This window comes from Ornithorhynchus anatinus, chromosome 11 (genome assembly GCF_004115215.2).
Source record: "Ornithorhynchus anatinus isolate Pmale09 chromosome 11, mOrnAna1.pri.v4, whole genome shotgun sequence".
NCBI lineage: Eukaryota > Metazoa > Chordata > Mammalia > Monotremata > Ornithorhynchidae > Ornithorhynchus > Ornithorhynchus anatinus.
Genome location: NC_041738.1, coordinates 508,564 through 536,302, shown reverse-complemented (window position 1 = coordinate 536,302; position 27,739 = coordinate 508,564). Strand labels below are relative to the sequence as shown.

At 62.4% G+C, this 27,739-nt stretch overlaps 1 protein-coding gene across 1 annotated transcript; it reads left to right on the top strand.

Annotated features, from left to right (window-relative positions):
- The first annotated feature begins 1,626 nt into the window (after positions 1-1,626).
- Positions 1,627-13,936, top strand: ZBTB20 (zinc finger and BTB domain containing 20). Its single transcript, XM_029075413.1, has 4 exons — positions 1,627-1,720; positions 9,630-10,458; positions 10,630-11,414; positions 13,453-13,936. The coding sequence occupies exons 2-4, from the start codon at positions 9,650-9,652 to the stop codon at positions 13,851-13,853; spliced, it is 1,995 nt and encodes a 664-aa protein (XP_028931246.1). The 5' UTR covers positions 1,627-1,720; positions 9,630-9,649; the 3' UTR covers positions 13,854-13,936.
- Positions 13,937-27,739: the final 13,803 nt, after the last annotated feature.

Sequence of the window (27,739 nt, the reverse complement as noted above, 5' to 3'; positions counted from 1 at the left end):
GACCCCACCTTACTTGCCTGCCCTCTTCGCCCCCTACTCCCGGACCCGCTCCCTTCATCCGCTACTCCAGGGTGGCCTAGTGGATGGAGCACAGGCCTGGGAGTCAGAAGGACTTGGGTTCCGATCCACCTCCGTCGCTCGACGGCTGGGCGACCTTGGGCAAATTGCTTAACTTCTTTGTGCCTCGGTTACCTCATCTGTAAAATGGGGATTAAGACTGTGAGTCCCATATGCGACAGGGACTCTGTCCAACCCGATTGGCTTGTATCTACCCCAGCACTTAGAACGGTTCTTGACACCGAGTAAGCGCTTAACAGATGCCATCGTCGTCATTATGATTATCACTCCCCGATCTGCCCTCTTCAGCTACCCATTCAACCTGCCCAAGTCAGCTGTCCAGCTGACCTTCCCTCCTGACTCTCGCACCTCCATCCCTGCCCCAGCCTCCCCATGTTCAAACCCCACCTCCTCCAACAAACCTTTCCCGGCTATCTCGCTGCACACTGAGTCCGAGCAACCCGCTGGCCACGCCTAGTACGTACGGATTTATTTCCACCCATCCCTGTGTATATGTGTTAATTCAATTGTGCGTTCGGTTGTAGCAGTTATTTGGGCCCTGATGGTCCTGGGCTGTGATACCGTCCAAACTCTCCCCCATCCCTTCCAGCAGCAGCGAGAAGGGAAATGTGCCCGGTTTCGAAGGGGGAGGCAGGCTCCCGAGTTGGGAGGGAGGAGGATCCGGAGTGGTAGAGCGAGATCGACAGTGGCGAGGCGAGATCCAGAGCGGCGAAGTGGGATCCAGAGATCGAAGCGGGTTGACGAGTGACAGGGTGGTATCCGGAGCAGCAAACCGGGGCATTCTTGTAAAGACGGAGATCTTATTTGATTTTGGAATGAGGAAAAGGTTGGGGAGCGTCGTGTCTCACTCGGCAGATTCGCAGTCCGTTCCAGAAATGTCCAACGGAGAGGGGCCGGACCTGATGCAAGAGCTGGAGGCAAGGGTTTCGTTTCTTCCCTGGACCTCTCCTCTCTCGGTCACCCCAGCCCGGAGTTGAGCTGCAGCAATCGCCCGAGCTCTGGGCGACGATCGCCTCGCCCGGAGCTCGGAGCTGGTGAGCCTGGCGTGGTGGAAGCCGGGGGCCGGTTCCAAGCCCCGGTCCCCCTCCCGGGACGCTCCAGACCACGGGAGAACCACTAAGGGAAAGCTGCCTTCTCGGCTCCCGTCAACCAGGCGGGGCTCGACCGACCGGCGTGCTGGGAACGGCTCTGGGCGTAGTCGCAGGGCCCGGCCCAGGGGTGGAGAAAGAGGGCCGAGCGGCCTCGGCCTGGCCCCGGTCCGGCCTCCCTCTGCTGCGGGGAAACAAGGGCCAGCTTGTTTCAAAACAAGGGCCACGCAGGATGGGTTTTTCTTCCTCCGCTCAAAGAAAGGGGGAAAAAAATCAAGTTATCTTTAACCGAGTCTAAAAATGCCTTTTCCCAAATATGCAGCCCAGTCCTTCAAAGGGCCCTTTGTTTATTTTCAGGAAGAAACCCAAGACAGCTGAGCACCAGAAGGCGTCTGAGGAGATGCGATTCCCCAGCCAAGTGGCTGCAGTGCCCCGCCAGGCTTACCCTGCCTGAACTCTGAAGCCGGACGGCCGCCAAGCCCCCACTCGGCCCCGCCCCCAGCCCCCCGACACATTCACTGACGAACCGCGGGCTCGCACCGGCTCACCTGATTGTGAGTACACCAACCCGACAGCCTAGTCCGAGCCCTCTTTCACTCCCTTCCTCCCTCCGCCCGTCTCACGGGACCCCCTACCCCAGGGCCCCGAGGGGAGCTACCCACCATTTTGATTTGGGCTTGGCCAGTGTGGCGCCTGGTTTTTCCCACTGCACTGCTTGCTGGGGATAGTCTACGGGCCAGGTGGGCGGTCTGCCGGTCGTGGCTGCGGACCGCCCCGGTTCCCATCGGTTCCGCTCGGGCAGGAAGCTGGCGGTGGCCACGCCTGCTTGGGATTCCTACCGTCCGGATCGGGACAATATGCGCCGTCACCCGCTGCCGAAACCCCGCTCGGCCAACCCCTGAGCCCAGGGGGCCAGACTGCCAGTGGGCTTTGGGTTTGAAATCTCATGGGGAGTGGCAGGCAGGATTTCTGCTTTCTGGTCCCGGTCCAGTTTGGGAAGTGGATGAAGGGTGGAGTTAATTTACCGGAAGGAAGCAGATTGATTTCTCCCAGCTTCCATTTAAGCCAATGAGGATTTGGGTTAAAAATATTTTTCGATGAGAAGAAAACTTCTGCCCAGAAGCTTGGATTTGGGAGTGGGCCGGTAGGGTGGTCACTGCGGCGACATCTGTGCTTGGCTGCTGGTGTTGGCTGCCTCTGCCCTGATCTTCCCTGGGCTGGTCTGAAGAGCTGGACAAGGGAGGTGTCTCCCCCCGAGGATCTGAGGATCTCAAATGGGGAGGAGTCTCCCCGTCAGGGCAGGTCTGAGGAAGTGGACTGAAAGGAGCCTCCCCCTGGGTTGATCTGAGGATGTCAGCCAGGCCTCCTAGGGAGATGTTCCCTGCCCCTTGTCCAGCCTCATGGGGAAGAAAGAAGCCAGTTGAGGAGAAGGCAAAATGAACTGCCTTCAGGGTCCAAACCCAAGGAAGATTGTTTCAGCTGTGAGAGTCCCGTGTCCTGGCCCGGCCCTCCCAAACATTGTCCAGTCCAGCCGGGGGGTCCCTACAAAGGTCCCAGAGGAGACAAGCACCCGGTTATCCTGCCACAGAGTGACCGGGTTCATTGGCTATGAAACTCCACTTCTCCCAGCGCCATTTTCTCAGGCAGGCAGCCGTCTCCTCCAAGAGGCAGCAACAAAGGGGCAGAGACCCAGATCCCTCCTGTGCCCGGCTCGGGGAAGGCTACTGGGGAGTGAGAAGGGAGTTCCAGCATGTCTGGGTTCCTGCTGGAGCCGTGGGCAGGTGGAGGCCAGCCTGGCCGCTATCTTGGTCCAGGTCTGCCGGCCTACTCACTCCAGAGTCAGAAGAGGAGACTCTCCCTGTTCCCCCACCCCCCCAGCAGGCTCCCCTGCCTCTCACCTTGGAGGAAGAGCTGGTACACAATGGCTGTAGTGCGGGTGACGATGCCGGAGCCTGGGTGATGGAGGGACAGGTGGAGGCGGAGCTCCGACATTCCTCACTGCTGAGTTAGCCGGAGACGTTGGGTAGAGATGAAGTTGCAGCCCTCCACTTGTATGGACTCCCAGAGCCAGTGAGGATGGATGCAGCTGTGCAGGAACCACCATTTCCCTGGCACCCTGCAATACCTGTGGGCATCGCCCGCTCCAGCACAATGCTTACTCGGATGTAGCCCAGTGCCCCCCACCCCACCCCAATGCATGCCACTGCAGCACAGTGCCCACTGTGCTGCAGCCCAGTGCCCCCTAATGCATGCCCACTGCAGCCCAGTGCCCACTCAGCACAGCGCCCACTCTAGTGAGGCTCAGTGCCCCCCCACACCCCCAGCGAATGTGGAGCCCACTGCAGCACAGTGCCCATCCAGCATTCCCACAGTCCTTGTCTCACTTTCCCATCTCCAGGCCGTCACTTAATGCAGTGTGTACCCGCAACTGTTTTTATTATTGTAGGATCTGCCTATTTCCAACTCTGCATAAGTGGGTTCTGCCAGGACCCTGGGCGAGTGGGGTTCCACCAAGACTCGAGGAATGGGGGTTCTGTCAGGGCCCTGGGAGAGTGGGGTTCCGCCAGGACTCTGGGGTTTGAGGTTCAGCCAGGGCCTTGGTTGAGTGGAGTTCTGTCGGGGCTCAGGGGTAGTGGGGTTCTGCCAGGATTTCAGGGATTTGGGACCCCCCCCGGGACTCTGAGGGAGTAAGGTTCTGCCAGGGTCCTGGGGGAATGGGGTTCTGCTGGGCTCTGGGAGAGCAGGGTTCCACTGGGTCCTGGGGGAGTGGGGTTCAGCTGGGGCTCTGGGTGGAGTGGGGTTCTGCTGGGGCTTTGTGGGGAATGGGGCTCTGCCAGGGCCCCGGAGGAGGGGAATGGGGGTTGGCTCTTTGGTGCCGTGTCTCCCCTCAACCTCCCTCCTCGCCACCCTCCCCCCTGGGTCCTTTCTCCAGCCCTTAGACAATGTCGGTGCACTTTGTCCAATTCCAACTTTTAGAGCCATCTTTTCAGAGAACACAACAAAGAAGATTTTTATGGTGAACTCCATTAATGCCCATTAAGGCTGACATTTTAATTACACACAAATCAGGAAACGCAAAGTTCAGGTTCCCACAGCAACAGCGACCATCCCCTTTGTGTCTGCATCCCAGCCGAGCCACCCAGGGTGGGATTCCACAGCTCTGGGTGAAGGGTGCAGCTTACGCTGACCCTTTTTGGGGAACCGAGGGCCTGGGTCCCGCCCCCCCCATCCCCAGGACCGCCACGCCCCGGCACGGGGGCCGTCCGATCCGCGGACGTGCGTATGGAATCCGCGTTGCCGTGGGAACGTTGATGCCGGTTTCCGGCCTCTTGGGCCAGCCCCGTGGAAGCCATCGTGTTGTCAGGTCTGGGCTCATGGGAAATGCATATTTCAAGTCTACCGGCAGAGAGAGGCAGCACGCGGGCCAGGTTGTCTCTTAAAGAGCGACTCTGTGATTGTAACCACGTCGCGAGGTCTCCCCGCATCCGGCGGTGGCCACGGCGACAGTGGCCGGGGGCTTTGCCGAGCGCCACCTGGGGGAGATGCCCTGTGCTGAATCACTCACCTCCATCGGGTCCAGAAGGCGGCACCCTGGGCCTCCCCCCAGATCATGGCTGTCCCCAAAAGAGTGAGAGAAAATGGGGTGGGGAGGATGTGGCGGGAAGGAGCCCGGGGAGTGGAGGGGAGAAGCCCTGGCAGGAGGATGGGCATGCTGGGCGGTAAGCTAAAGACTTCTTGACTTCCACCTCAGAGCCAGGAAATAAAAATAAATTATGGTATTTGTTAAGTGTTTATTATGTGCCAGGCACTGTACTAAGTGCTGGACTGGATACAAACAGACCAGGTTGGACAAAGTCCCCATCCCACGTGGGGCTCACAATCTCAATACCCATTTTCCAGATGAGGGAACTGAGGCACAGTGATGTGAAGTGATTTGCCCAAGGTCACACAGCAGACAAGTGGCAGAACCGGGATTAGAACCTATGACCCTCTGACTTTCAGGCCTGTGCTCTATCCACTACTCCATGGTGCTTCTCTATGGGTTTCAGAGGTATAAGGGGAAGGTTTCTGTCTGTCCCGGGGCCCTCGAGAGCCAACCAAGCATGCCGGTTCCTCCCCTCGCCCTCACCCCCACCAGCTCAGAAGGGGTGAGGTGGTAGAACCCTCAGTTCCGGTCTCAGGGGCCTGAGGAGGCAGCATTGGCATCGGGAAGGCCAGGGTGTCTGATCAGCAGACAGCTGGTTTTTGAAGAAAAAGAGTGTGGGGATAAATCTGCTCGATTCTCCCACACCATGGGGCCCATGTCCCTGAAAGACTTCGCCCCCATCCCACCCCACAAGGCGAAACGGAAGACCGACATCACAATACGTGGGCCTGCATAGAGTCGCCTACATCGCCGGTAGCCCCCTTTCCGAAAGGTGACCCGAAGACACAGGTGTGGAATCTCTGAGCTTGCCGTCTTTGATGCCTACCTGGACCCAGAGGGTCAGGGTCCAGGGAACAAGCTGGGGAGAAGAAATGGGCCTGAATCCCTGCCTGGGGAGAACCCATTTCCACAGAGAAAGAGCAGTGGCCCAGGAGTGCCGGGCGCCCCCGAGATATGTCCCTGGAGATCTGTGGAACACACTGTGTGCCATGCAAGAACTTTTCACCTTCTCAAAGACCCCAACTATCGTGGCCATTCAGAAAGTTGCCGGAATGTCAAAGGCCCAGAAGGACACTCCGGCCCAGGGGAGTGGCCTCCCGATGACCTCCTGAGAAAGGGTCGGAGAGTGAAGGTCACTAGCTTCCAGCCCCTTGAGGTCCCAGCCGAAAGAAACGTGCCCACCCAGGGCAGCAGAATCACATTCGAAGGGCCGGGAGTGAATAGAGACCACAAAGTAGACATCCAGAACCTGAAAAGATTTGGGCTAGAAGAACCAAAAACTTCCAAATGGAAGATGGAACCAAAGCCACGGAGACTGCGCTGCCCAGAGCCCCCAAGGCCCGGCCGAACTGGCTCCCGCTCCGCCTCGGCTGGCTCAGACAGTGGTCTTTGGACATCACTAGGACACAAATAGCCCTTCTGGAACCGAGCGCCTCCATGCCATGCAGGACGACTGCCACCCCGCCCCAAAAGCGGCCTCTGGGATCCAGGAGACCAGAGTTCCAGACCCGGCTCTGCCTGCCTGCGACTGGGTCATCTCGGGAGATGGTTTTTGAAGCAAGAACCACCTCGGACGTGAGGGCAGCTCCAGCGGGTGTCCTAGCTGATGTGGGTGGTGGAGACTACAGCGGCCACTGCCTATGGGTCACTTCACAGCAGCCCAGCGTCCCCTCTGGTCTGTGGTCACTGCAGTCGGCAATGGGGCCTACATGGAAACACCTCCACCCGAGCTTGCCGTGGGCTGCTGCCGGCCTCCTGCTTACCCGTCGCACTCTAAGCCCTTGGGGACGTCAGCGGGCAAGGACCAGAGATTGCGAGTGGCGCTGCCCTAACCACCGACGTTGAGCCTGGGAAACCTGGGCTGCTCAGAGCTGTGGCACTTTGGTTCTCTATTCAATAATTTGCCATGCCCTCCGGGAGAACTGAGCTGTTTCACTGCAAAGGGAGGGTGGTCAAAGAGTAGCCGAGGGGAAGGCCGTGGGAGCGTGCCTTTGAGATCTCACAAATTCAGAGTTTCACTAGATGTCACGGTGTGCCTCACCGAGATGTGATCAACAGGGATATGAACAAGGGCCACTTTAGCCCCTTGGTACTTTCGCATATGCCGTGGGGTTTTGTGGGTCAAGACCAGCGCCCGCTCCCAGGAGCGTCTGTGGCCCTGTAGGTGTGGATGTTACCGATCCTGGCAGTGGGCCTGTCTCCGGGAAGGCCCTGCACCGTCGGTCGCGGGACCGTCCGTCCGGGGCGCTCAGGACCCCAGGGACAGAGAGGCCAGTCTCTGGGGACGTCTCGCCAGGGAGGGATACAGGACGACCCGGGTCAGGCTCCAGTGGGCCACCGAGCCATCTTGTGCAGCGGAGGAGAGTGGGGCCTGGGCACTGCAAATCCCCGGGGGAGGTGCGGTCGGTCCATTGGCTTCTCCCCAAGGGGCTCTGTCGGGAATGAACGGTAGGGTCCGGGTCCGGGTCGGGATCCGGGCCCGGGTCGGGATCCGGGCCCGAGGCCCTGCACGGAGAAGCCAGAGCGAAAGCCCGGCTCCGGAGCAGACGCGATTCGCTGCATTTTGCTTTGGGAATGAGGCCCCCTGGTGGCCACGGCCGGGAAGCACCTCACCCGCGGCCCGGAGGGGGCGTCCTGCCCACTGGGCTGCCTGAACCATCTCTCGGACCCATCCCCTTCTCCTCTACCGGGCCGGGAGACCCCACCCCCCACCCGCCCCAACTCGGCCAGGAGCCGTTATCGCCACCCCCCTCCCTGGGTATCCCAGGGGCTTCCGGCCCATCTCATTCCAGGTCCCCTGGGCTTTGTCCAGCTGGACCTTTGAGGGTCGGGGTCACCCGATGGAGGGTGCCTGAAGACCCTCCCCGACCAGAGGGCCACCGAGTCGAGAAAGCCCGGTTGAGGGGGTGGTTCGGGGGAGAAAGAGGATTCTGAAAAAAGAGGATTTTGAGGATTCATGGCCCTTTGGTCCAGGGCATAGGTCCGATGTCTCGGGGCCCTGGGTAGGACGGCCTGACGGCTCTGGGCCCTGGGAGGGGCAGTGTTTTCCCTGCCTCAGCACCGTTCCCAGTGTAAAAATAAAAGGGGTGGGGGTGCGTCTGCGGTTTGCCTGTATGGAAATCTGAGCGTTTTGTCTGCCTCGGAGAGCCACTGGGAAAGGCCCATTCACTCACCGACCGACCTGGCGGTGCGGCCCCTCAGCTGGTCTCTGATAATAATGTTGGTATTTGTTAAGCGCTTACTATGTGCAGAGCACTGTTCTAAGCGCTGGGGTAGATACGGGGTAATCAGGTTGTCCCACGTGAGGCTCACACTCTTAATCCCCATTTTACCGATGAGGGAACTGAGGCACAGAGAAGTTAAGTGACTTGCCCACAGTCACACAGCTGAGTGGCAGAGTCTGGATTCGAACCCATGACCTCTGACTCCCAAGCCCGTGCTCTTTCCACTGAGCCACGCTGCTTCTCATCCGTTTCCCACCGGATTGCCCCCTTCCCCCAGCCCCCTCCTGCTCCCATCCCCAGCGCCTAGTCCCAGCCGGCCTTCTCCGGGATGAAGGATGACCGGGGACTGTAGCCACGGCCTCCCTGTTCGCACTCGCCGTCCCAACCTCGCACCTATCTGCGAGCCGGTCTCCTGCGAAATTCCATCGCCATGCATCCCGGGGAGCCAACCCTGTCTGCCACAAAATCTTCCGTCCACCTGCACGTCCCCTTGCTCTCGGTGCACCGCCGCACCCCCGTCAGCGCTCCCGACTCCCAGCCCCAAGGGACCCTCGTTTCCCCCTGACTGGCACCGGTCCGATATGTGTTTAACTCTGGTCAAACGGAGGCTTCGGGGCCAGCAGCGGGCCACTCCCCGGGTGCCCTCCTCTGCCGTCCCTCCCGGGTCCCACGGTCCGGCCCCTGACGGGACCGGCCCACTCTGTGCCCGCCTGCAGGAGAATAACGGCGGCCCGCCCCAAGCGGTCCTTGAATGGGTTTTGTCTGCCGAGGAGAAGAGAGTGCGTCCCGTCCCGTTCCCCCCGCCCCCCAGCTCTCCGACCCCCCGCAGTCCATCCATCCCCAAGGCCCCCGGGTCCCTCGACCCCCGGCCCTTGACGGCTTACAGCTGGAGCACTTGGGGGTCTGCCCGTCGGTGGCCATGGTCACGGTGCCCGCCGGCCGGCCGCTCCCGCCTTGCCCCGCTGCTCCGGACGGACTGGACCCCGACCCATATAAGGACCAGTCCGGGGGCTTAGGGGGGACGAGGCAGGGGGAGGGACGGGCTCATCCGTCTGAGCTCTCACGTCATTCCCAGCTGCCCACCGGCTCTGCTGGAGGTGGGGCTCCGCCCAGATAGCCTGGCCACGACCTGGCGGGGCAGCCGGTTCCCCCGGCCCCCGCGTCCCAGGCTCCCCGTGGGACGCGACCCCCGGGCGCAGCCCAAGTGCCGTCCGTCGCCCGCCCCCCCGCACACCCCCCCCCACACACACACACACTCTACCCACTTTCCCCCAGCTCGTCGAGGGCGCCTGAGCGGTGGGCTGTGAATCGTGGGGGCCCTCGCGGGAACCGGCGTGGCAGGGATCCCGGGGCCGCGAGTGGCCATCCTTGGGTGGCGGAGTGGAGGGACAGGGTGGGGGAGGTGGCGGCCCGGGGGGCTCCCGGGCTCAGACCACCCCGGAGTGTGAGGAGGGGAGGGGGCGGTCGGGGGAAGGGGCTGGGGGGGGGGGGGGTCCCGCCCGGGAGAGGGCCGGCCCCGCCCGACCCCCGGGCTCAGCTGGCCTGCCTGTCTGTGTCCCCGTCCTCCCGTCCGTCCGTGTGTCCGGGCTGCAGGGGACAGCAGTTGCAAGGGGATGAGCGAGCGTGTCCACAGCATCAACCTCCACAACTTCAGCAATTCCGTGCTCGAGACCCTCAACGAGCAGCGCAACCGTGGCCACTTCTGTGACGTGACGGTGCGGATCCACGGGAGCATGCTGCGGGCCCACCGCTGCGTGCTGGCGGCCGGCAGCCCCTTCTTCCAGGACAAGCTGCTGCTGGGCTACAGCGACATCGAGATCCCGTCGGTGGTGTCGGTGCAGTCGGTGCAGAAGCTCATCGACTTCATGTACAGCGGCGTGCTGCGCGTCTCGCAGTCGGAGGCGCTGCAGGTGCTGACGGCGGCCAGCATCCTGCAGATCAAGACGGTCATCGACGAGTGTACGCGCATCGTGTCGCAGCACGCGGGCGACGCCTACCCGGCGGCGCCCACGGACTCGGGCCGCGACACGCCGCGGGGCACCCCCGAGTCGGGCACGTCGGGCCAGAGCAGCGACACGGAGTCGGGCTACCTGGCGCCGGGCCCGGCCCCGCACAGCGTCGACCGCATCTACTCGGCCCTCTACGCCTGCTCCCTGCAGAACGGCAGCGGCGAGCGCTCCTTCTACAGCGGGGCGCTGGTCAGCCACCACGAGACGGCCCTGGGGCTGCCCCGCGCCACGGCCGCCGCCCTGGAGGAGCCCGGCTGGATCACGCGTATCCACGAGCGATCGCAGCAGGTGGAGCGCTACCTGGCCGCCGCCGCGCCCGAGACCACGCACTGCCGCAAGCAGCCGCGCCCGGTGCGCATCCAGACGCTGGTGGGCAACATCCGCATCAAGCAGGAGCTGGACGACGACGACGACGACGACGACGGGGGCGGGGGCGGCGGGGGCGGGGGCGGCGGGGGCGCGGGCGGCGGCGGGGACGGCGACGAGGAGGAGGGCGGGGCCGCGGGCGCCACCGCCGCCGCCGCCAGGGACGACGACGCCCACCCCGCGGGAGCCCCCGGCGGGACCCCCGAGGGCGCCGGGGGCTGCTACGGCCGCGGGCCCCGGGTCCCGCCCGAGCGGCGCGGCGGAGAGGCGGCCGACGGCCCCGAAGACCCCGACCCGGCCGAGGGCGCCGACGGCGAGCCCAAGGGCGAGAGCTTCGACTCCGGGGTCAGCTCGTCCGTCGGCACGGAGCCGGACTCGGCCGACCAGCCGCTCGCCGGCCGCGAGGGCCCGGCCGACCCCGCCCCGGCCGACCGCCCCGACCCGCCGGCCCCGGCCTCGGCCCCCGGCCCGGACCCCGTCCCCTCCCCGGAGCGGGCCGGCGAGCGGACCGGCGAGCGGGCCGGGGAGGGCGACGCGGACGGCGCCCTGCTCGCCCTGGGCCACGGCGGGCCCGACAAGGGCGCCCCGCAGCCCGCGGCCCAGCCCCTGCCCGGCGCCCAGCTCTACCTGCGCCAGACGGAGACCCTCACCAGCAACCTGCGGATGCCCCTGACCCTGACCAGCAACACCCAGGTCATCGGCACGGCCGGCAACACCTACCTGCCCGCCCTCTTCACCACGCAGACGGCCGGCGGCGGCCCCAAGCCGTTCCTCTTCAGCCTGCCGCAGCCCCTGGCCGGGCAGCAGGCGCAGTTCGTCACCGTGTCCCAGCCGGGCCTGTCCACCTTCACGGCCCAGCTGCCGGCGCCCCAGCCCCTGGCCCCGCCGGCCGGCCACGGCGCCGCGGGGGGCCCCGCCGAGAAGAAGCCTTACGAGTGCACGCTCTGCAACAAGACTTTCACCGCCAAACAGAACTACGTCAAGCACATGTTCGTCCACACGGGTGAGTGTCGGGGCCCGCCGGGGCCGCGGGCGGCGGGGAGTGCCAGGGGGAGGGTGTGTCTGTCTGTCCGTCTGTCCGTCTGTCCGTCTGTCTGGGGTGGGGGGGGTGGGGGGGGATGGGGGCCGCCGGGGGCCACCAGGCCGGCTCCTGCCACGGCCCGCCTCTCCGGACCCCGGGACGCCTGTCGGGCCCACCGTGCCCCTGCTGAGCGGGGCCCCGGGGAGTGCCGAGGGGCGGGGGCGGCGGGGAAGAAGGCCACCCGCCGCCCGGCGGGCCCGTGGGAGAGAGGGAGGGAGGGAGACAGCTAAGCTAAGCTAAGCTAAACTGCGCCCCGGGCCGCCCCGGGCCGCCCCCGGCCCCCGCCCGCCCCCGGCCCCCGCCGGCCGCCAGCGCGCGGGGCTCGGGACCTTGGGACCTCCGACCCGCAGGAGCGGGGCGGGGGACGGGACGGCAGCCGGGCCCGGGGGCGCCGCCGGCAGGAACCGAGCCGGCGGGCGGGGGCCGCCCCTGCCCCTGGCCCGTCCTCTCCCCGGGCCGCACACCCCGGGGGACGGGAGGATCTTGGCTCGCCGGCGGCTGTCCTGGCATTTTCTGTCGGTCGGCCGCCGGCGCCCCCGTCCAGACCGACCGGGCCGGGCCCGCGGCGGCCGGGGACTGTCCTAGCGGTCCGGGGGTCCGAGGGCCGGGCCGGGCCCCGGCGGGAGGGGACAGCAGCCGGCCCCGGGCTGGACGCCGGGGCCGGGAGGGGCCTCGGAGTGGCGGCCGACCGGTTGGAGGCCAGAGCCGCCGGCCGGCAGAGCCCTCCCCAGGCCGAGCAACCAGGCCTTTCCCGGCCCCGGGGCCATCTGGGTGTCCCGGGCCTCCCCTGCCCTCGGGGTTGGGTCGGTGTGGCCGGTGCCTCTTCCCCCCGGCCCCCTCCCGACAGCCCCCGGCCCCGGGCTCGGGACTCCGGCGGAGACGATAGCCATGCTGACTCCCGGGCTTGGGAGTCAGAGGACGGGGCTTCTAATCCCAGCTCCTCCACTTGTTTTGCCGCGTGACCTTGGGCCAGCCACTTGACCTCTCTGTGCCTCAGTGACCTCATCTGTAAAATGGGGATTAAGACTGTGACCCCCCCCCCCACGTGGGGCAGCCCGATTACCTTGTATCTTCTACCCCAGCGCTTAGAACAGTGCTTGCTTGGCACACAGTAAGCGCTTAACCAATACCGTCATCATCGTCGTCGTCGTCATTAACGTGATTCGGTTGGCTCGTGGGTCAGCTCCGGGCTTGTCCCCCGCCCCGACAAGTGCCCCACCCCCCACCCCCGCTCTAACCGATCCGATCGCACTGTACCTAGCAGGTACTTAACCGGTAATCATAATACCTGTGGCATTTGTTGAGCGTTTTACTCTGTGCCAGGCACCGTACTAAACGCTGGGGCGGATACAAGCAAATCGGGTTGGACTCAGTCTCTGTCCCTTGGGGGCCCCCAGTCGCAATCCCCGTTTTACAGGTGAGGCCCGGAGAAGCGAAGTGACTTGCCCGAGGTCACACTGCCGACATGTGGCGGAGCCGGGATTTGAATTCGGTAGCATCATCGTTATTACCCCGATCCCCAGTACAGTTCTTGGCCCCGTAGCGAGTGATTAAGACATACCACCCTGCTCGTCCCGTTATCAAATCGTCTGTCCCCGTTAAAGTGGTCTCCCTCTTGGCCCGGGGGTTGTTGGCCTGCCTTGCCTCTGAGCCCGCCGGGGAAGAGGCGGGGAGAGCGGGAGGAGGGGGCATCCGCCGGCCTCCGGGCGGAGGGAGGAGAGAGCAGCCTCTGAGGCCGAGTCACCAGGGAGGTCAGAAACCAGCTACCTTGGGCTTCTTTTTTAACATAGACGATTTGTATTTGTTTTTTTGTCTCTGTCCCCTTACTCTCACTCCTGCTCTGTCCCCCCTCTCCTCCTCTCCCTCTCTCTCTGTCGCCCCACCTCCTCCCCCTCCTCCCGGGGTCCCCTCGGCCGCCGGCCGGGCCCCTCGCCCGCGCGCACTCCGGGCCTCCGGGCAGGCGAGAAGCCGCACCAGTGCAGCATCTGCTGGCGCTCCTTCTCCCTGAAGGACTACCTGATCAAACACATGGTGACCCACACGGGCGTCCGGGCCTACCAGTGCAGCATCTGCAACAAGCGCTTCACCCAGAAGAGCTCTCTGAACGTGCACATGCGCCTGCACCGCGGGGAGAAGTCCTACGAGTGCTACATCTGCAAGAAGAAGTTCTCCCACAAGACCCTGCTGGAGCGCCACGTGGCCCTGCACGGCTCCAGCAACGGCGGCCCGGCCCGCGCCGGCCCCCCCGGCCCACCCGCCTGCACAGAGGGCACCACCTACGTCTGCTCCGTCTGCCCCGCCAAGTTTGACCAAATCGAGCAGTTCAACGACCACATGCGGATGCACGTGTCAGACGGATAAGTACATCTTCTCACTCTCTCCCTTCCTCCCTCCCTCCCTGGTCCCCCAGCCATCTCTCCCCCCTCCCCCCACCTCCATTTCTTACGAACAAAACAAAACAAAAAAAGAAACAAACAAATGAAAAAAAAAGCTTACGGCACTAGAATTTCCGATTTTTTTTGTTTTGTTTTGTTTCCTTTTTGCGTTTTGGTTTCCTTGATTTTGTTTTCGTTTCGTTCCGTTTTGTACTACATGAAGAACTGTTTTTTGCCTGCTGGTACATTACATTTCCGGAGGCCGGGAGAACGCCGGTTTTCCTGGCCTCCCGCGGATGGTGGCCTTAAGCTAGTAACACTCCAGAAGGTCCCTGGCTGGGCCTCTGGCTACTGGCCTCTAAATGCAACCCTTCTTTACAAAAAAAAGTTTCCAAAAAAAAAAAGCTTCAAAAAAAAAGTTCTTTTTCACTTGCGAAGAAGCACTACGTCCTTAGACGGAACCGAGTTGGAAGGCCTGCGGTGTCCGCGCCCAGCGCTCGTCCCTGTTCCGCCGGACCCGCCTCACGCCTCCACCCATTTGGACTCCACAACCGCCCGGGGCCCCCAGAGGGCCGGGAAGAATGGGAGTTCGCCGGCTGGCCTGGGTCCCGCACCGGGCGCCCCCAGCCCATCTCTCTGATGCGGCCCGGCGGGAGCGGGGACGGTGGTTGGCGGGGGCGGGGGAGGGCAGGGAGGGCACCCCTCCCCCCCTCCCCCCCCCAAACCCCCAGGGCGTGTCTGGGGTCGGTGCCGCCGGGAAGGCCGCCCGTCCGGTCCCGGCAGGAATCTCGGAAGTGCACGATGGGAGGTTTGCGTCGAGGGTTCCAGGTACAGGAGAAGGGAGACTTCCCGCAGTAGTTGCAAAAGAAAAAAAAAAAAAAGTTACGTCAGGATTTATTCTTGTGGAAGAAGGAAGAGAAGGAGGGTGGGGGGAAAATAAAAAATGGCGGTCTTGAGACTTTTTTAATTCAAAATTTTATAGAGGGCAAAAGTGACGTTTACCAGACAGAACGCTGATTTTTTTAATATATTTACAACAGTATTTGTGTAAAAAAAGTGAGATTTTTAAGAGTAATTTTCTTTGTTTCCTTTCGTTTTGCATACACTGCCACTAATCCCTTCTCTCTTGTTTTGTTTTATATATATATATATATATATCTAGAAAATGTATAGATATATATATGTATATTTTGTAAATTGAGACTGTTGAGGTTAGCTAAACTGCTTCCAGGTAGAAAGAAAACTTGGCGACTAGACATTTATCAGAAAGAGAGGAAGGACGTTTTCTTCATCCTTTGTTGACATTTCTCTTCATTTTTATTGTTTTGGGTATTGCCTGGGTGGGCGGGGGGGCGGGGGGAGCAGTGGCCTCCCTGGCATTGTAAGTTGCTGCTTGACGTCTCGGTAGGGGCAGGTCACCCTCCCGCAAACCCTTTCCGCCCTCATCCTTCCCACCCCCATACCCACCCCAGGGTCTCCCCTCGAGCTGTGCTTCCCAGCTCTGCAACAGGTTGCCTGTCCGACACAGGGCCCACCGGGCCAACCGGCTGGTCGGGAAGGTGTGGGAGTTCATCCGGAACCGACTGAAACCTGGGGAACGGGGGACGGCATAGGGAGGGTTCCGCCTTCGGGGGCCGCTGGGCCGGGAGATGCCTCGGTGGCCTCTTCTGGTCCAGCTGGTGAACCTTTACCCCTGGCAGCTCCTGCCTGGCACTGGGGAGCCAAGCTCCAGAGAGGGACCCTGCCCGGGTCCTGACTGGGTAAGGGTGGGGTGGGGCTGTGACCTCCACGGGGTCCAGTTTGGAGTGCCTCACCGGGCTCGGTCACCCCCGTCACGCTATCCCAACTGCCCCATCTCCGGCGCGTTCCAGGCACGGTCTGAAGTCCCGCGTGCCAACCGGGAGCCAGAAGGGAAAGCCAGGGAGTTGGCCATTTAGAAAGCTTGAAGCCTGGGTGACCTTCCACCTGGTTCCCAGAGCGGCTCGCGGGCAGGAGCTGGGCTGCTTGCAGCAGGAAGGAGGGTTTCCCTCCCCCCTCCGGGCCCAGAGCTTGGGGAAGGAGTTCCCCCACCCCACCTCTCTCTCATCTGCCTACATCCCTCCCCCCCACCCCCCGCACCCCCGACTGGGCATCGAGCCAACCGTGAGCCAGGCCCTTCTGCGAGGCCACGGGCCACGGACGGGAGGTTCACCTTGGGTTTGAGAGACCACTTGGGTCCGGGAAGGAGGAGGATTCTGGTGGATTCTGTCAGGAGCCGACTCCTGTCGCCTGTGCCCCAAGGGTGCCAGGGAGGGCCGGGACCTGGGTAGGTCCCGGATGCCACAGTTGTGCCCTGCCCCCCTCCGACCCCCCGACACACACACTGTCCCAGCCCGGTCTCTTCCTCGGCTGGTCGGAAGGGTCTTGGGGCCCAGGGCAGGCAGGAGGACAAGGCAGTCGGGGAGGGGCCGGCAGCCTTCAGAGCACAGGGAGAAGCCTGGCTCGTGGGCAGCCAGCTCAGAAGCATGACAGTGCTTGCCGGGGAGGGGGTCTTGGCCATTCTTTCCAGCATCTGAGCATCATCCCCTGCACACCTTCTCCGGCTGTGGTTCAAAACAGCCTTCTCTGGGGCGGAGGCGGGCCTTCCTCTCCATCCGTCCACCGCTCAGTCCTTGTCATCCGACTCGGGCCAACCGCTTCGATTGAGCAGAATCCTTTGGGCGCAGTGGGGTGGGGGGTGGGGGGGTGGCGCACGCAGGGTGCCAGGGATGGGATCCTCACCATTGGCCTGTGCGGTGGGGGAGAGGGGCTCCCCCTCCCCCTGCACCGTTTCAGTATTCCGACCATCTCAGAGCCCACATCCCAGGGTGGTGGCGGCGGGTGGACGGGACCAGGGGCCCCCCTCTGGTCAGCCGGTCCCGACCGGGGAGTTCACACAGCTGGGAAGCCGCGAGCCGGGCCGATTCCCCGCGGCGAAACACCACTGTGTGTGTGCCGGGGCGGGGGGTTGGGGGGGGCCGGAAACGGCTGCCCCCGGGACAGTTGGGTAGTTTCCACAGGGCCGTTGGACTGGCGAGGGAGGGGCCGGTGGTTTGGCCGTGGTTTCTAACAGAGATGTGAACGCTAGTCCCCTCTCTCTTCCCTCCCTCTCTTTCCCCCTCTCCCCTCCTTTCCGCTCCTCTCCAGGGCTCTCCTAGCTCCTCGTAGGCAGGGAACGCCTCTCGTGCTTCTGTTGCACTTTCCCAGGCGCTCAGTACAGTACTCTGCACCCAGTGGGTACTCAGTAAATATCGTTACTACTACTACTACTACTACTACTATTACTACTACTACAACTACTACTATTACCACTACACTCTCTCTCCATTTCTCCTCTTCCTCCCTCCCCTTCTAGCTGTAACCCCACCCCGACCCCATGCCCCTCCAGGGTGAACCGTGGACGGACGGACGGACTTTCGGAGAGATGGACGGATGGAAGGATGGATGGTTGGATGGGTGGGTGGGTGGCAGTTCAGACAGTGCATTCCAGCCTGTCGGGCCCCGTCTGCCCCCCGGGACACATCGGCTCACTTAGTGAAAGGAGCAGGAAGGTTTGGAGGCTGAGTGCTTTCTCCCAAAGGAGCAGATTCCCTGGGAATCCCATCTCCGGGCCCACTCCCTCCCGGAGTCCACTCCTAAGGCATGGCCCCGGGAGCTCTGGCCCTGCATTTCTCTTGGACCCCTGAGCCTGCTGTCCCGAGCTGTCCGGATATGGCCGACCCTCCTGATTTCTCCGGCCTCATTGTCATCAAAATGGTTAGGGTCTTCCCACGGCCCCCAGACTGCTCTCTCAGCCCCTCGCCCCCTACCGGGGAAAGGGCACTCCCTAGGCTGAGGAGGGGTCTGCAGGGAAGTGGCCAGGTGAGTTTGCCCCCATTTGAACCAAAGCAAAGCTCTGTCCGCCTCTCTCTCTGCACCCCCCAACCACCCCCCCCCCCCACTGGAGCAAGAGGTTGGCGAGGGCCAGGGGTCGACCTTGGCGCGCTCCTCCCTCTTGCCCCCCGGGGGAAGGGACCAAGGCTGACTGCAGGAACTCACACAGACGCCATGCTGCCTGTTTACCAAAGCTGGGGCCTCGGCGCTGGGGTCCGGGCCAGACTCGGGGCCTCCTTTAGGGGCCTGACTGCCTCCTGGGCCCTGTGGCGAGGGAAGCTTAGCCATCACCCATCTGCCCCTTGGACGGTGCCCCACCCCTGGGCATCCCAGCCCAAACCACCCTGTTGCCTCCAAAGAGCCCACACCCCACAGGGATGCCTTTTCAGCCTGCGGGGAGCTGGTCCGTGGCTCCCGAGAGCCAAAGGACCCCCTTCCCCTCCCCCTTGGCCTCTCCCATTCCGGGGGTGCCCCCAACCCCACCCCCCACCGCTCCAGAAGCCTCCCGGGATTCAGGTGGCTGGGACGGCAGGCAGCCTCCTGGGCCCTAGGATGGGGAGGCAGAGACCGGTCAGTTGATCGGTCCAGGCTGTGATGGGCCTGGATTTTTGCAGCGCACTGAGAGAGCTGCATTACCGGCTCCCCTCAGAACACCTCCCCGCCCCGCTGCCGTGGTCCGCGGAGCCTCAGGCCACCACGGGCGGCTCTCTGTCCCCCTCACCGAGATCAGGCCTCCATCTTCCTGCGCGCCTGCCCGCCCAGGGACCCAGCCTGCAGCCCGAGCGCCCCTGGGCCGTCAACGCTGAGGCTCTGGAGCTGGGTCGCCTCCTCCCCCAGTCCCCTTGGCCTGCAGCTCCACTGTTTGCCACTGCCCCCTGCCCTGGGGCCCGACCCTCGGTCATCCCCAGAATGCAGGCCCTTCCAAGGCACAGAGTTCACGCCTTCTGAATCCTGTCCCCAACACCCCGACGATGCCACGGTGGCCTTTGCCATAATCTTCGCAGCAGTGAATCATCTTATGGGGCAGGAGAGCTGGCGGATGCGGGGAGGGTCCGGGCCCAGCTGACTCCTAACCCCCCCAATTCTGGGGGCCCCGGCCTGACTTCTTGCTCCCTCGGCCTCTTCTGCGGCTCTGGGCCTTTCTCCAAACCCCCGCCGACCTGGGGTGGGGTGGGGTGGGGTGGGGTGGGGTGAGGTGGGGGGGTGGTCTCCCTCCCTCCCTCCCTTCCCCCTTCCCTCCCTCCTCTCCCCTCCCCCGCCCTCCCACCGGCCCTCTGACTAAGGCGACAACTGCACCTCTTTCTGGTTGCTGTTGAAGCATGTGTTGTCTTTCTGTATCCAAAAGGAGTCTGTGACTGTTATTAATCATAGCGATTTCTTTTTACTGGAAAAAATATCACAGAGATGATTTTTCTTTTAATTAACAGTACTAGTGACTTTGTGGAAGATGAGTTACTATTTAGCTATGCTTACTTAAGTACAGTACACTACATTGCAGTATTTCTGAAACCTAGACCATACACACATTATATATAACAACTCTATATCGAAATATATATCTATTACAGTATATTCATTTGAACTTTTGAATCTGCCTAGGATCATGATTTCTTGCATTTATCATCTACCGCCTGCCTGCTACAGTTAAAACTCGGTGCGTGTGCTGATGACTCTCCTGACTCTGGTTTGCTTTTCATATTATCGGCTTCAGTAGTGTCTTTACAGGTTTTTAGAATTTGTTTTTGGTGGATTTTTTGGAGGGGAGGGGGTGGGGTGGGGTTGTTTCATCAGATATATTTTTGCCAAGCAGGAAAGTGAAAACTTTTTACTGAAATAGTGTTAGTGATAGAGCGATGTGGTGAGACCTCGTTGAGCTGAGCCAAAGAGCTTGTCCGTGGCCTCCTCCCCACCCTCTCTCCCCCTGCCTGCCCCCCCCCCGACACCCTGGCCCTGTCCACCCTACTCACTCCCCAGAAGTGGCTGCCCGATCCCTGAGCCGGCAGGACCGGCCTCCCGAGCCCTCCTGAGCCCTCACGAGCCCTCTCTCTCTCCTCCACCCGGAGCCGGGGCTCAGCGGCCACACCATCCAGGTGCCCGGCACTCTCCCCAGGATGGGGTCCGCGGCCCAGGGTGGCCGGGGCGAGAGCCGGGGCTGAGGTGGATTTGGAGCTCAGAGCTCCGAGCGACCCTTCCCGGGCCAAACCTGACCTCGCAACCCACCGTTGGTTTGCCGGTGAGGACGAGACCCTCCCTCAGACTGGAGGGGGCATCCGAGATCCCTGGGTCCGTCCCCTCCTCCCCCTAGTCCATCCCACCCAGGTGACCCACCTGCCCTTCCCATATCCCATTCCAGTATTTAAAACTCTCTAGGCTAAGAATCTCTTCCTCTTACCTCCCCCACATCCCCCCTGCTGCCAGAGAAGCCCACCCCCACTTAATCTGTTCCCCGGGGGTGGCCGCTGGTCACCTCTACCGAGCGAGCCCCTTCCCAGACCCGAAGACCATTTTTTGTGAAATCTCTCTCCTGCAGGCAGAAGAGCCCCAGTTTCCTTTGCCCCTTCTCGGTAACCTTGCTGGCCAGGGCCTCCATCCTCACACCTGACTCTAGAGCTGATTGTGTCCGGCCCCAGCTCCCCACACTGCCTTCTGGCTATGCTGGGCCCCAAGGGAGTCCGACTGCTCGGTTCCCCGTGGCCTCCCTGGGGAGGAGCTCGTAGGGTGAGCTTTGGGGGTCTTCCCCGGAGTCGTGGCATGGCTGTGGGATTGCTTCTGGTTTCGGGTTAGTAGCCGTGTTGTTTAGGCCCCCTGCGGTAGCCTCTCCTCTCTTTGCCAGTGATCCCCCTGACCGCCTCCCTTATCATGAGTACTTTAGGCTCCGTTCCCTCGTTTTACAGATGGGGGGATGGGAATCCCATACTCCTTCACCCGGCCACCTTCCCTCGCTGCCTGGGTCCCCGTTTAACACCCTCACGCCAACAAGGGCCAGAGGGAGTAGGCCAGGACAGCGGGCGAGCCGATCTTCACCAGGTCTTCCGTGGCGGTCCATAGGGAGGTGGAGGGGGGCGGGGGGGGGTCTTGGTCCCCGGCCCCCATTTTCATCCCAGCGAATTTGGTCCAGGCCTTCTGGCCCCAAGAGTCCAGTGTCCTTGTCCCCCTCCACCCCATTTCTTTGACAGTGAGCATGGCGCCAGGTCTCTAGGGACCAGCAGGTTCTGAGGGGGCAAAACCTCGGGGTTTCCTGCAGAAAAGCCTCCCTCCTCCTTCTCCTCTTCTTCCTCCTCCTCCTTTCCTAGTCCTTCATTAAGCTGGCCTGGGACTCCACCCGCTGAGCCCTGCTCCAGGCCTCCCCATCCAACCCTCTTGCTCCAGCCCTGCCCCTCTCCGCAGACTGGCCCTTTGGACTCCAGAGCAAGGCTTCCTCAGACCCAAACTGTATCCATCTGTTCATCTCCGCGTGGTGGGGATCTGGGCGTCCGAGTCCAGGTGCCTCCCCAGTAGGGCAGGCTGGGGCAAAGCAGGTTGTGGTCCCAATGGGCTCAGACCTGTTCTGTGGGGTCCCCAGAGTCCGCTCGACAGACTCCCCGGGAGCTCCTCCCAGCCACCTGTCTGAATGGTGGACTTCTGGGGGCCGCCCCGAGCCCCCTCCTCCTGGGCTAGTGCTGGGTGGTGGTGTTGATGGCCTTAACTGTAGCCACAGTGTGTCTTGGAAAGAAAAATGCCTGCCGCCATTCAGTGTCGCTGCTTCTTTTCCGGGGAGCGGGGAGGGAGTACCTGTATGCAGTTTTCCCAGGCTCAGCCGTCCCCCGGGCAGTTTTCAAGGGGCAGTCTGAGGCCTAGAAGCGGGCGAGATGGGTCCCCGGCCTGATCGATTCCCTCGCCGAGGCCCGCAGACAACTGTTCCATGCGACCCGCAAGCAGGTAGTGGGCGACGGCTTCTGCCCCTCCGCTCGGCGATCAGGCCCCGACCACCTGCAGAATCCCTCACGTGCTTCCCTTTCTGCCCCCCTGGTTCTCAGAGGCAGAGGCTGGAGGAAGGTGTATTTTCTCGGGCCTCGGGGACCACCTGCCTTTACCCCACTTCCGCTCCCACGAGCCTGACCACCTCCGGGCCCCCAGAGACCTTCCACTCGGTAGGTCGGTAGGGTTTGTTGAGTACTGGCTGTGTGCAGAGCACTGTACCAAGTGCTCGGGAGAGCTTCTGACTGTCAGGGGTGCTGTCCCACCAGTGTTTTGCTGTCCCGAGGGAAGCCCTTGCCTTGTTCAATCGGTGGTCTGGCTGAACGGGATGAGCCCGTCTTGTCCGAGCCTCCGCACCGGAGGCCAAGCTGCGAGAGCCAGGCCAGCATGCTCATCCCAGCCTCTTGAGGTGCTGCAGGCCCCAGGGCCTTGAAGGCCCTCTCGGCCAGTCTTCTTCCTCCTCCTGGGTGCCCGCTGTGCCCTGCCTCGCTGTGGGGCTCCTAGGGCAGATGGGGTGGGTCAGCGGCCTTGATTTCTTGTCCGTTTTGCACTACTGTCGAGGGAGCGGGGGCCACCATACCCCCGCGCCCCCTCCACCCACCCACCATCATGGCGAGAGAGTGTCGGGCAGAGGACCGGGCCAGGGGAGGCCTGCGACTCCGAGTTGTGTGCCGGGGCTTGGGCGTGTCAACGTGTCCCGCTCTGCTTCCAGAATCCAGGCCACTTCCCAATTGCCTTCTGGATCCTGGGGGCTAGGGCTGGGGATAGGGGAAAGGAGGAGGGGGAGGTGCTTCTACATGTACACATGTGCACCCACTGTGTACTCCATGCATGCCGGTGTGGGCGGTGGTGAAAATAGCAAGGGTAAGGAGGAGACCCGCGAAGACTATCAGACGCGAAAGGCACCTCTGGAGTCACTGAATCCTAGCCCCGCCGGTCCAGCCACGTGCGTGGGACCCTTCCCCTGAGGCCGGCCAAGGTGACTCTGCATGAGGGCTGTCCACCATGGCCCTGGGTTGGCCGTGTTGAGGCCCTGAGAGAGCTTCCTGCTCCCCTGTCTCAGCCTGGTGCTTTGCCAGTGCGCCCGACCTTTGGGGAATGATGAAGCATTTCCATTTGTGCCCACCTTGGTTCTGGTGGCCTGAGACGGGGCCTGAGAGACAGCGTATGCATGTGTCTGTGCAGTGTGTGCGTGTGTGTGTGTGTGTGTGTGTGTACCTGCGCATGGGTGTGTGAAGGTATCAGGAGCAGAGAGAAGAGATGGGGAGTGAGGGGTGAGAGGGGCACCCCCAGTTGCGGGTGGATGGCGCTGCTCTTGATGCTCAGTCTCAGTTGAGAAAGTGGATTGATTGCACTACACGGGCCCAGGACCGGGCGCTATCGCATCTGGGGCAGGGCCGGGGGCGGGGGAGTGGAGAAGGGGACATGGGAGAAGACGGTGGGAGCCTAGGGAGACCCCGGGGCGTGTCGGGGGAGCCCCGGGGCTGGAGAGCCACCTGCCTCCCCAGAGCCATCTGTCATGATGAAAACCAGCAAGTAAAACCACTACTGACTGACCTTTGCATTCGATGTTGGTTTCTCAGTCCGAGACGTTCCTCCGCATGACCACCCTCCGGCTTCCTCTGTTGCCGGTCAGTCCCCCATGGCCGACGAGGTGAGCCTTCGGGCGTACTCCCGGGCGGTGGGTTTGGCTGGACCTGGGCTATTTATTTTGCACTACGAATGACTGCACTGCATTGCACTACTGACACGTGGAGGGGGCGGGAGCCAGGCCTGGCAGGGGCCTGGGGCCACGAGGGGCACCCCGCCGAGGACTGTTAGCCCGGAGTCTGTCCCCGGCCAGTGGGGCGGTGGGTCTGAGCACCCTTGCCAGCCGCGGGTCTGCCCCTGGAACGTCAACGTCTTCTCTTGCCCAGCCCAGGTCCGCCCCGCCGTCCGCCCCACCCGGCCCCAGACCCATCATGGGGGAGCGATCCCAGGGTGGGGGAGAACTGTCTGCTGGTGGGGGGCTTGAGGTTCCCCTGAGATCTGGTGGCAGCCTCCATTAAGGCGGATGGAGGTAAAAGGAAGCTGCCATTTGCGAGTCTGGCCCCAAAACAGCGGCCCTGGGCCTGCTGCCTCATCCTCTCACTGCCCCCGTCGGGGCAGAGTCACTCCCAGCCCTGGGGCACAGCCCTAGGCCAGGTGAACCAAAGAAGAAGGTGGGCATATGTGTGTGTGTGTGTGTGTGTGTGTGTGTGCGCGCGCACACACGCACGCGTTTGTATGCGTGGGCGTTTGCACATGTGCATGTGTGCATGCGTGTCTGGGGCGGAGTGCTCCGTGGGAGGCGCTGAGGGTTCGGTGCAATAAACACTGGAAGGAGGGTTGGGTCGGACAGTTGGTGTTGCAAACAACAGGGCCTGCGGCGTGGGGGAGTGGGAGGCAGGCAGGAGCAGGGGAGAGGACGGAAGCCCCGGGGCTGCCCTCGGCGTGGACTGGACCCAGGGAGGCGGGGGACAGCCAGGTGGGAGGGTCAGGTCCGGAAAGTTGAACTTCCCTGGTTTTTGGTTTTTCTTTTTCTTTCCAAATCCGTGAGGCAGCCCCGGTCCTGGCCCCGGTCCCGCCACCACTCATTGAATTCCTCCCAGAAAGCCTGGGTTGCCGCCACTGAGGCTGGGAACAGTTAGGAGCCAAGGCCCCAGCAGGGTGACCGTGGGGAGCCCCGGGGGTGGTCGGGGATGGGCGGGGCGACCGACAGCCCAACGGCTGAGCAAACGGGGCTTTGCCAAGCAATGCCTTTCCCCAGTTTGGATACCGCCCCCCCCCCCCCCCCCAATTCATCCCCAGAACAGAGGTATCAGCCCCAGCCCCTCCCAGGTCTCTCCCCAGTCCCTCTTCCAACTCCGGGTCTTCCACTCCTCCCTGCGGCCAGAAAACCCCTGCCGGGCACCTCGGCCTCCACGCAGGAGAGGTCCAGTGGGTCTCCCTTGAAGGGCTCAGCTCAAGTCAGGTGCCGGAGGCCCTGGGCCCAGGAGGTGTGGGGAGGGGAGCCGAGTGGTGGCTAGCTGGAGGCTGGGGTCCGGTGGCCAGCCCCGGCCCCCTTTACCCTTGCCCCCCATCCCGGGAGTGGCGTCGGCACCCCCGGTTCTGCCACACAGAACCGTCCGCCACCAAATCTCTGATTCTCCGTAGCCTGAGCCAAAAAACTCCATGGTGCGGCAGCCGTGCCCGGGGCCCACAGCTGACCCGAGTGCTCTGGGCCCAGCACCGTGGAAGGGAGAGACATTTGAGTGCAAGTAGTCCCAGCAGTGACCTTCCCCCTGGGCGGGGCCCAGCCGGCAGGCCCCGGCAGTCATCCTGAGGGAACTCACTCCCTTTTTGCGGAACTGGTGGCCGGGGGCCGGGAGGGGACGAGAGCCCGCGGAGGGACTGGCAGCGCCGTGGTTGGTGGGTCCGGTGGGAGGGGACGCTCCGGCAGACCTTGGCATCAGTTGCTCCGGGGAGCGTCTCAAAGCGCCGCCTCTGCCCTCCCTGGGCCCACGGTCCGCCGCCCGGCACCCCACCGGCCGACGGACAGATAGTGCCTTTCCGCTTGTGGTCCAGGCTAGAGCCTGCTGCTCGGGGTCGCGGGCTTCCCCAGCCTTCCTGAGGTTGGCCGGAGGGGGAGGGTCCGGCTGGGCGAGGAGGCAGGGCGGACCGGGTGATATTTGCACTAGAGTCCCAGGCTGCCAACGAGCCTGGGACCCCCGGGGTTGGAAGGAGCCAAAAGCAGCCCTGTTGACTGGTGCCCCTCGCCTTCCCCAGAGGGTGGGCTCGTTCCCACGGCTCCCCCGGGCTCCCCTGATATGCCAGTTGGAGTGGCTGTTGATGGCGTGGGTGCTTTGAGCTGGCCCTTGGGAACTTCCTGCCCTGAGTCGGACAGCTGCCCGTTCCCCCGTTCCCACCCACGGGCCAAATTGTTCGATCCCCGGGTGGCTGGGCAGGCCCCCCCAGGCCGGTCCTGGGCTTTGGAGCTCCCCGCAATGGGCCCCGGTGCCATCTGTTCCCATTCCTCCCCCCCAGTCTGGGCACGGCCGCCCAGCGTTTCGACCCCCAGTGGTGAAGCGGGGCCTGCCAGCTTCTCGCCCCTATCGGCCTCATGGGTCTGCTTCCTGTGAAGCGGGAGGGACTCTGTGGGTGGCCAGGCGGGACTGGACCCAGCCCCAGGCCACAGCCTCCTGCTCCGCTCGGGGCTCGCTCACCTACCCGCCCACCCCTCCCGGGCCCCGGTCGATCACCCGCCCCAGCGCCTTCTTCCTCTTGCTCCTCCCCCCCACCCCTCCTCCTCAGAGCCGAGTCCAGTGGTTGTGTCTCTGTGAGGGTGGGGATCTGTCTCTGCCGGGCATGGAGTCGGCCCACTCTGGCACGGAGGTGGCTTGGATTTTATTTTTGTTACGAACTAGTAATTCTACTGTAGACCAAAAAAAAATATGACAAAAAGACAAATTTGTTTGAGGCGAAAGCCGCGGCCCACCGTGTACCAAGACGGTGAGGTGGCGGGCGGCTGGGCCGTGGCCACGGGGCGGCGGGAGCCAGGGGGCCCAGGCTGGCCTTTCCTACCAGCCAGCGCTCCGCCGGCCTCGTCCACGCTTCTGCCCCATCATCCTTTGCTCTGTTCCTTTGGTTTTCCCTGAGGTTTTCGCCGTCGCGCGTTGTGTAGTCTTTGGCAAGGCCCAGTTTTGTTAGGTTGTGCTTTCACCAGCCGTTTCCTTTGGAAGGATGGGAAAAAAACACATTTCCTTTATATTTTATTTAGAACTTTTTAAATGCACTGGAAGTCAGATTGGACACATTTCACTGTTGGAAAAACACACAAAACAAAACACACACGAAAATCTCTGGCAAGCACATGAGCAAAATAGCAGGCTGGGAAGGACACCCCCTTCCCCCTTTCAGATTGTGGGGACCCCGTGGTGCGGTGGGGTGGAGTGCCGCGTAATCAGCAGTGCCCGAGCGTCCCCTGCCGTGGGTTAGGGATGGGGTCCTGTGTCCCACGCATGAGGGGCCGGGGGGGGGGTTCTCCCGCTCTGCCAGGAACAGGTTGGGGGCCTTGGCTCCCCCTTGAGTTGCGCCTGGGGGCCTGGCTTCCTCAGCCAAGAGGGTCGGTCCGACGAGCCTCTTCCCAAGAACCGCTGGGGCCCACGGTCCCTCCTTCTACCCCCACCCCCCGCCGCCCCCGGCCCCCGGCCTGGGCCTCACACCTGGCGGCCTCCCTTGACACTGAGTGCCCACGGGGCTCTGGAGGTTCGTGGGATTTGGGTGCTCCCCAGCTCCCAACCCCCAGCCATCCCCACTCTGGGGACCCTTCATCCCCTCCTGTCCCGTCCCAACCCATCGCGGGCACAGCTGGGAGACAGTGATCCCTGCTGCGGGGAAGGGGGATGGGACACCCATGGCCAGCCTCCCACCCCCACCCCAAGCCTTTCCCCAGCCTGTCTGCTGCAGACTCCCCTTGTTTACCGCTTGCTGGGAGCTTGGCGGGGGTCAGAGGGGAGGGTAACTTCACAACTCTAATAGCTTGCTTTTTTTTGCGTCACCCATATGTTTTATGCAAAAACAGACATTAAATCAATAAACAATTGTGCCCTAGACTGAAAGTTAATGTTTAGGAAAGGAAAAGTTGTTGGGATTTTTTCTACATTTTTTTGTGAAGAATCTTTTTTGGAAAGGAAGGATACATATTTTTGTTGTGTAATATTTTCTATTTTTGAATGCATTTTATTGGTACAAGACTGTTTTTTTGGTGAAGACATTATTTAAAAAAAAAAAGAAAAAAACGAATCGAAAAGTTTGCCCTTAAGGATATGCTGCAGTTTTGAGGTTTAAAAAAAAAAAAACCGATTCAAGATGCGTGTTGAAGTTGGGATTATATTGTTGTTTTTTGTAATTGTTACAAGAAGAAGTTTGTACCCACTGCTGTTTATTTTGTTTCAGATGAGTAAGTAAGTAAGGGATTGTTCTTGTTTTATTCTTTGAAAAAAAGCTATTTATGAAATGTCAAAA

Excerpts from the sequence above, each read along its gene's own strand:
- ZBTB20 (XM_029075413.1), top strand. The coding sequence starts at position 9,650 with ATGAGCGAGCGTGTCCACAGCATCAACCTCCACAACTTCAGCAATTCC. Across the intron at positions 10,459-10,629 it reads GAGCTGGACGACGACGACGA|CTGCTACGGCCGCGGGCCCC; the intron begins CGACGACGACGG and ends GGGCGCCGGGGG. Across the intron at positions 11,415-13,452 it reads GCACATGTTCGTCCACACGG|GCGAGAAGCCGCACCAGTGC; the intron begins GTGAGTGTCGGG and ends GCCTCCGGGCAG.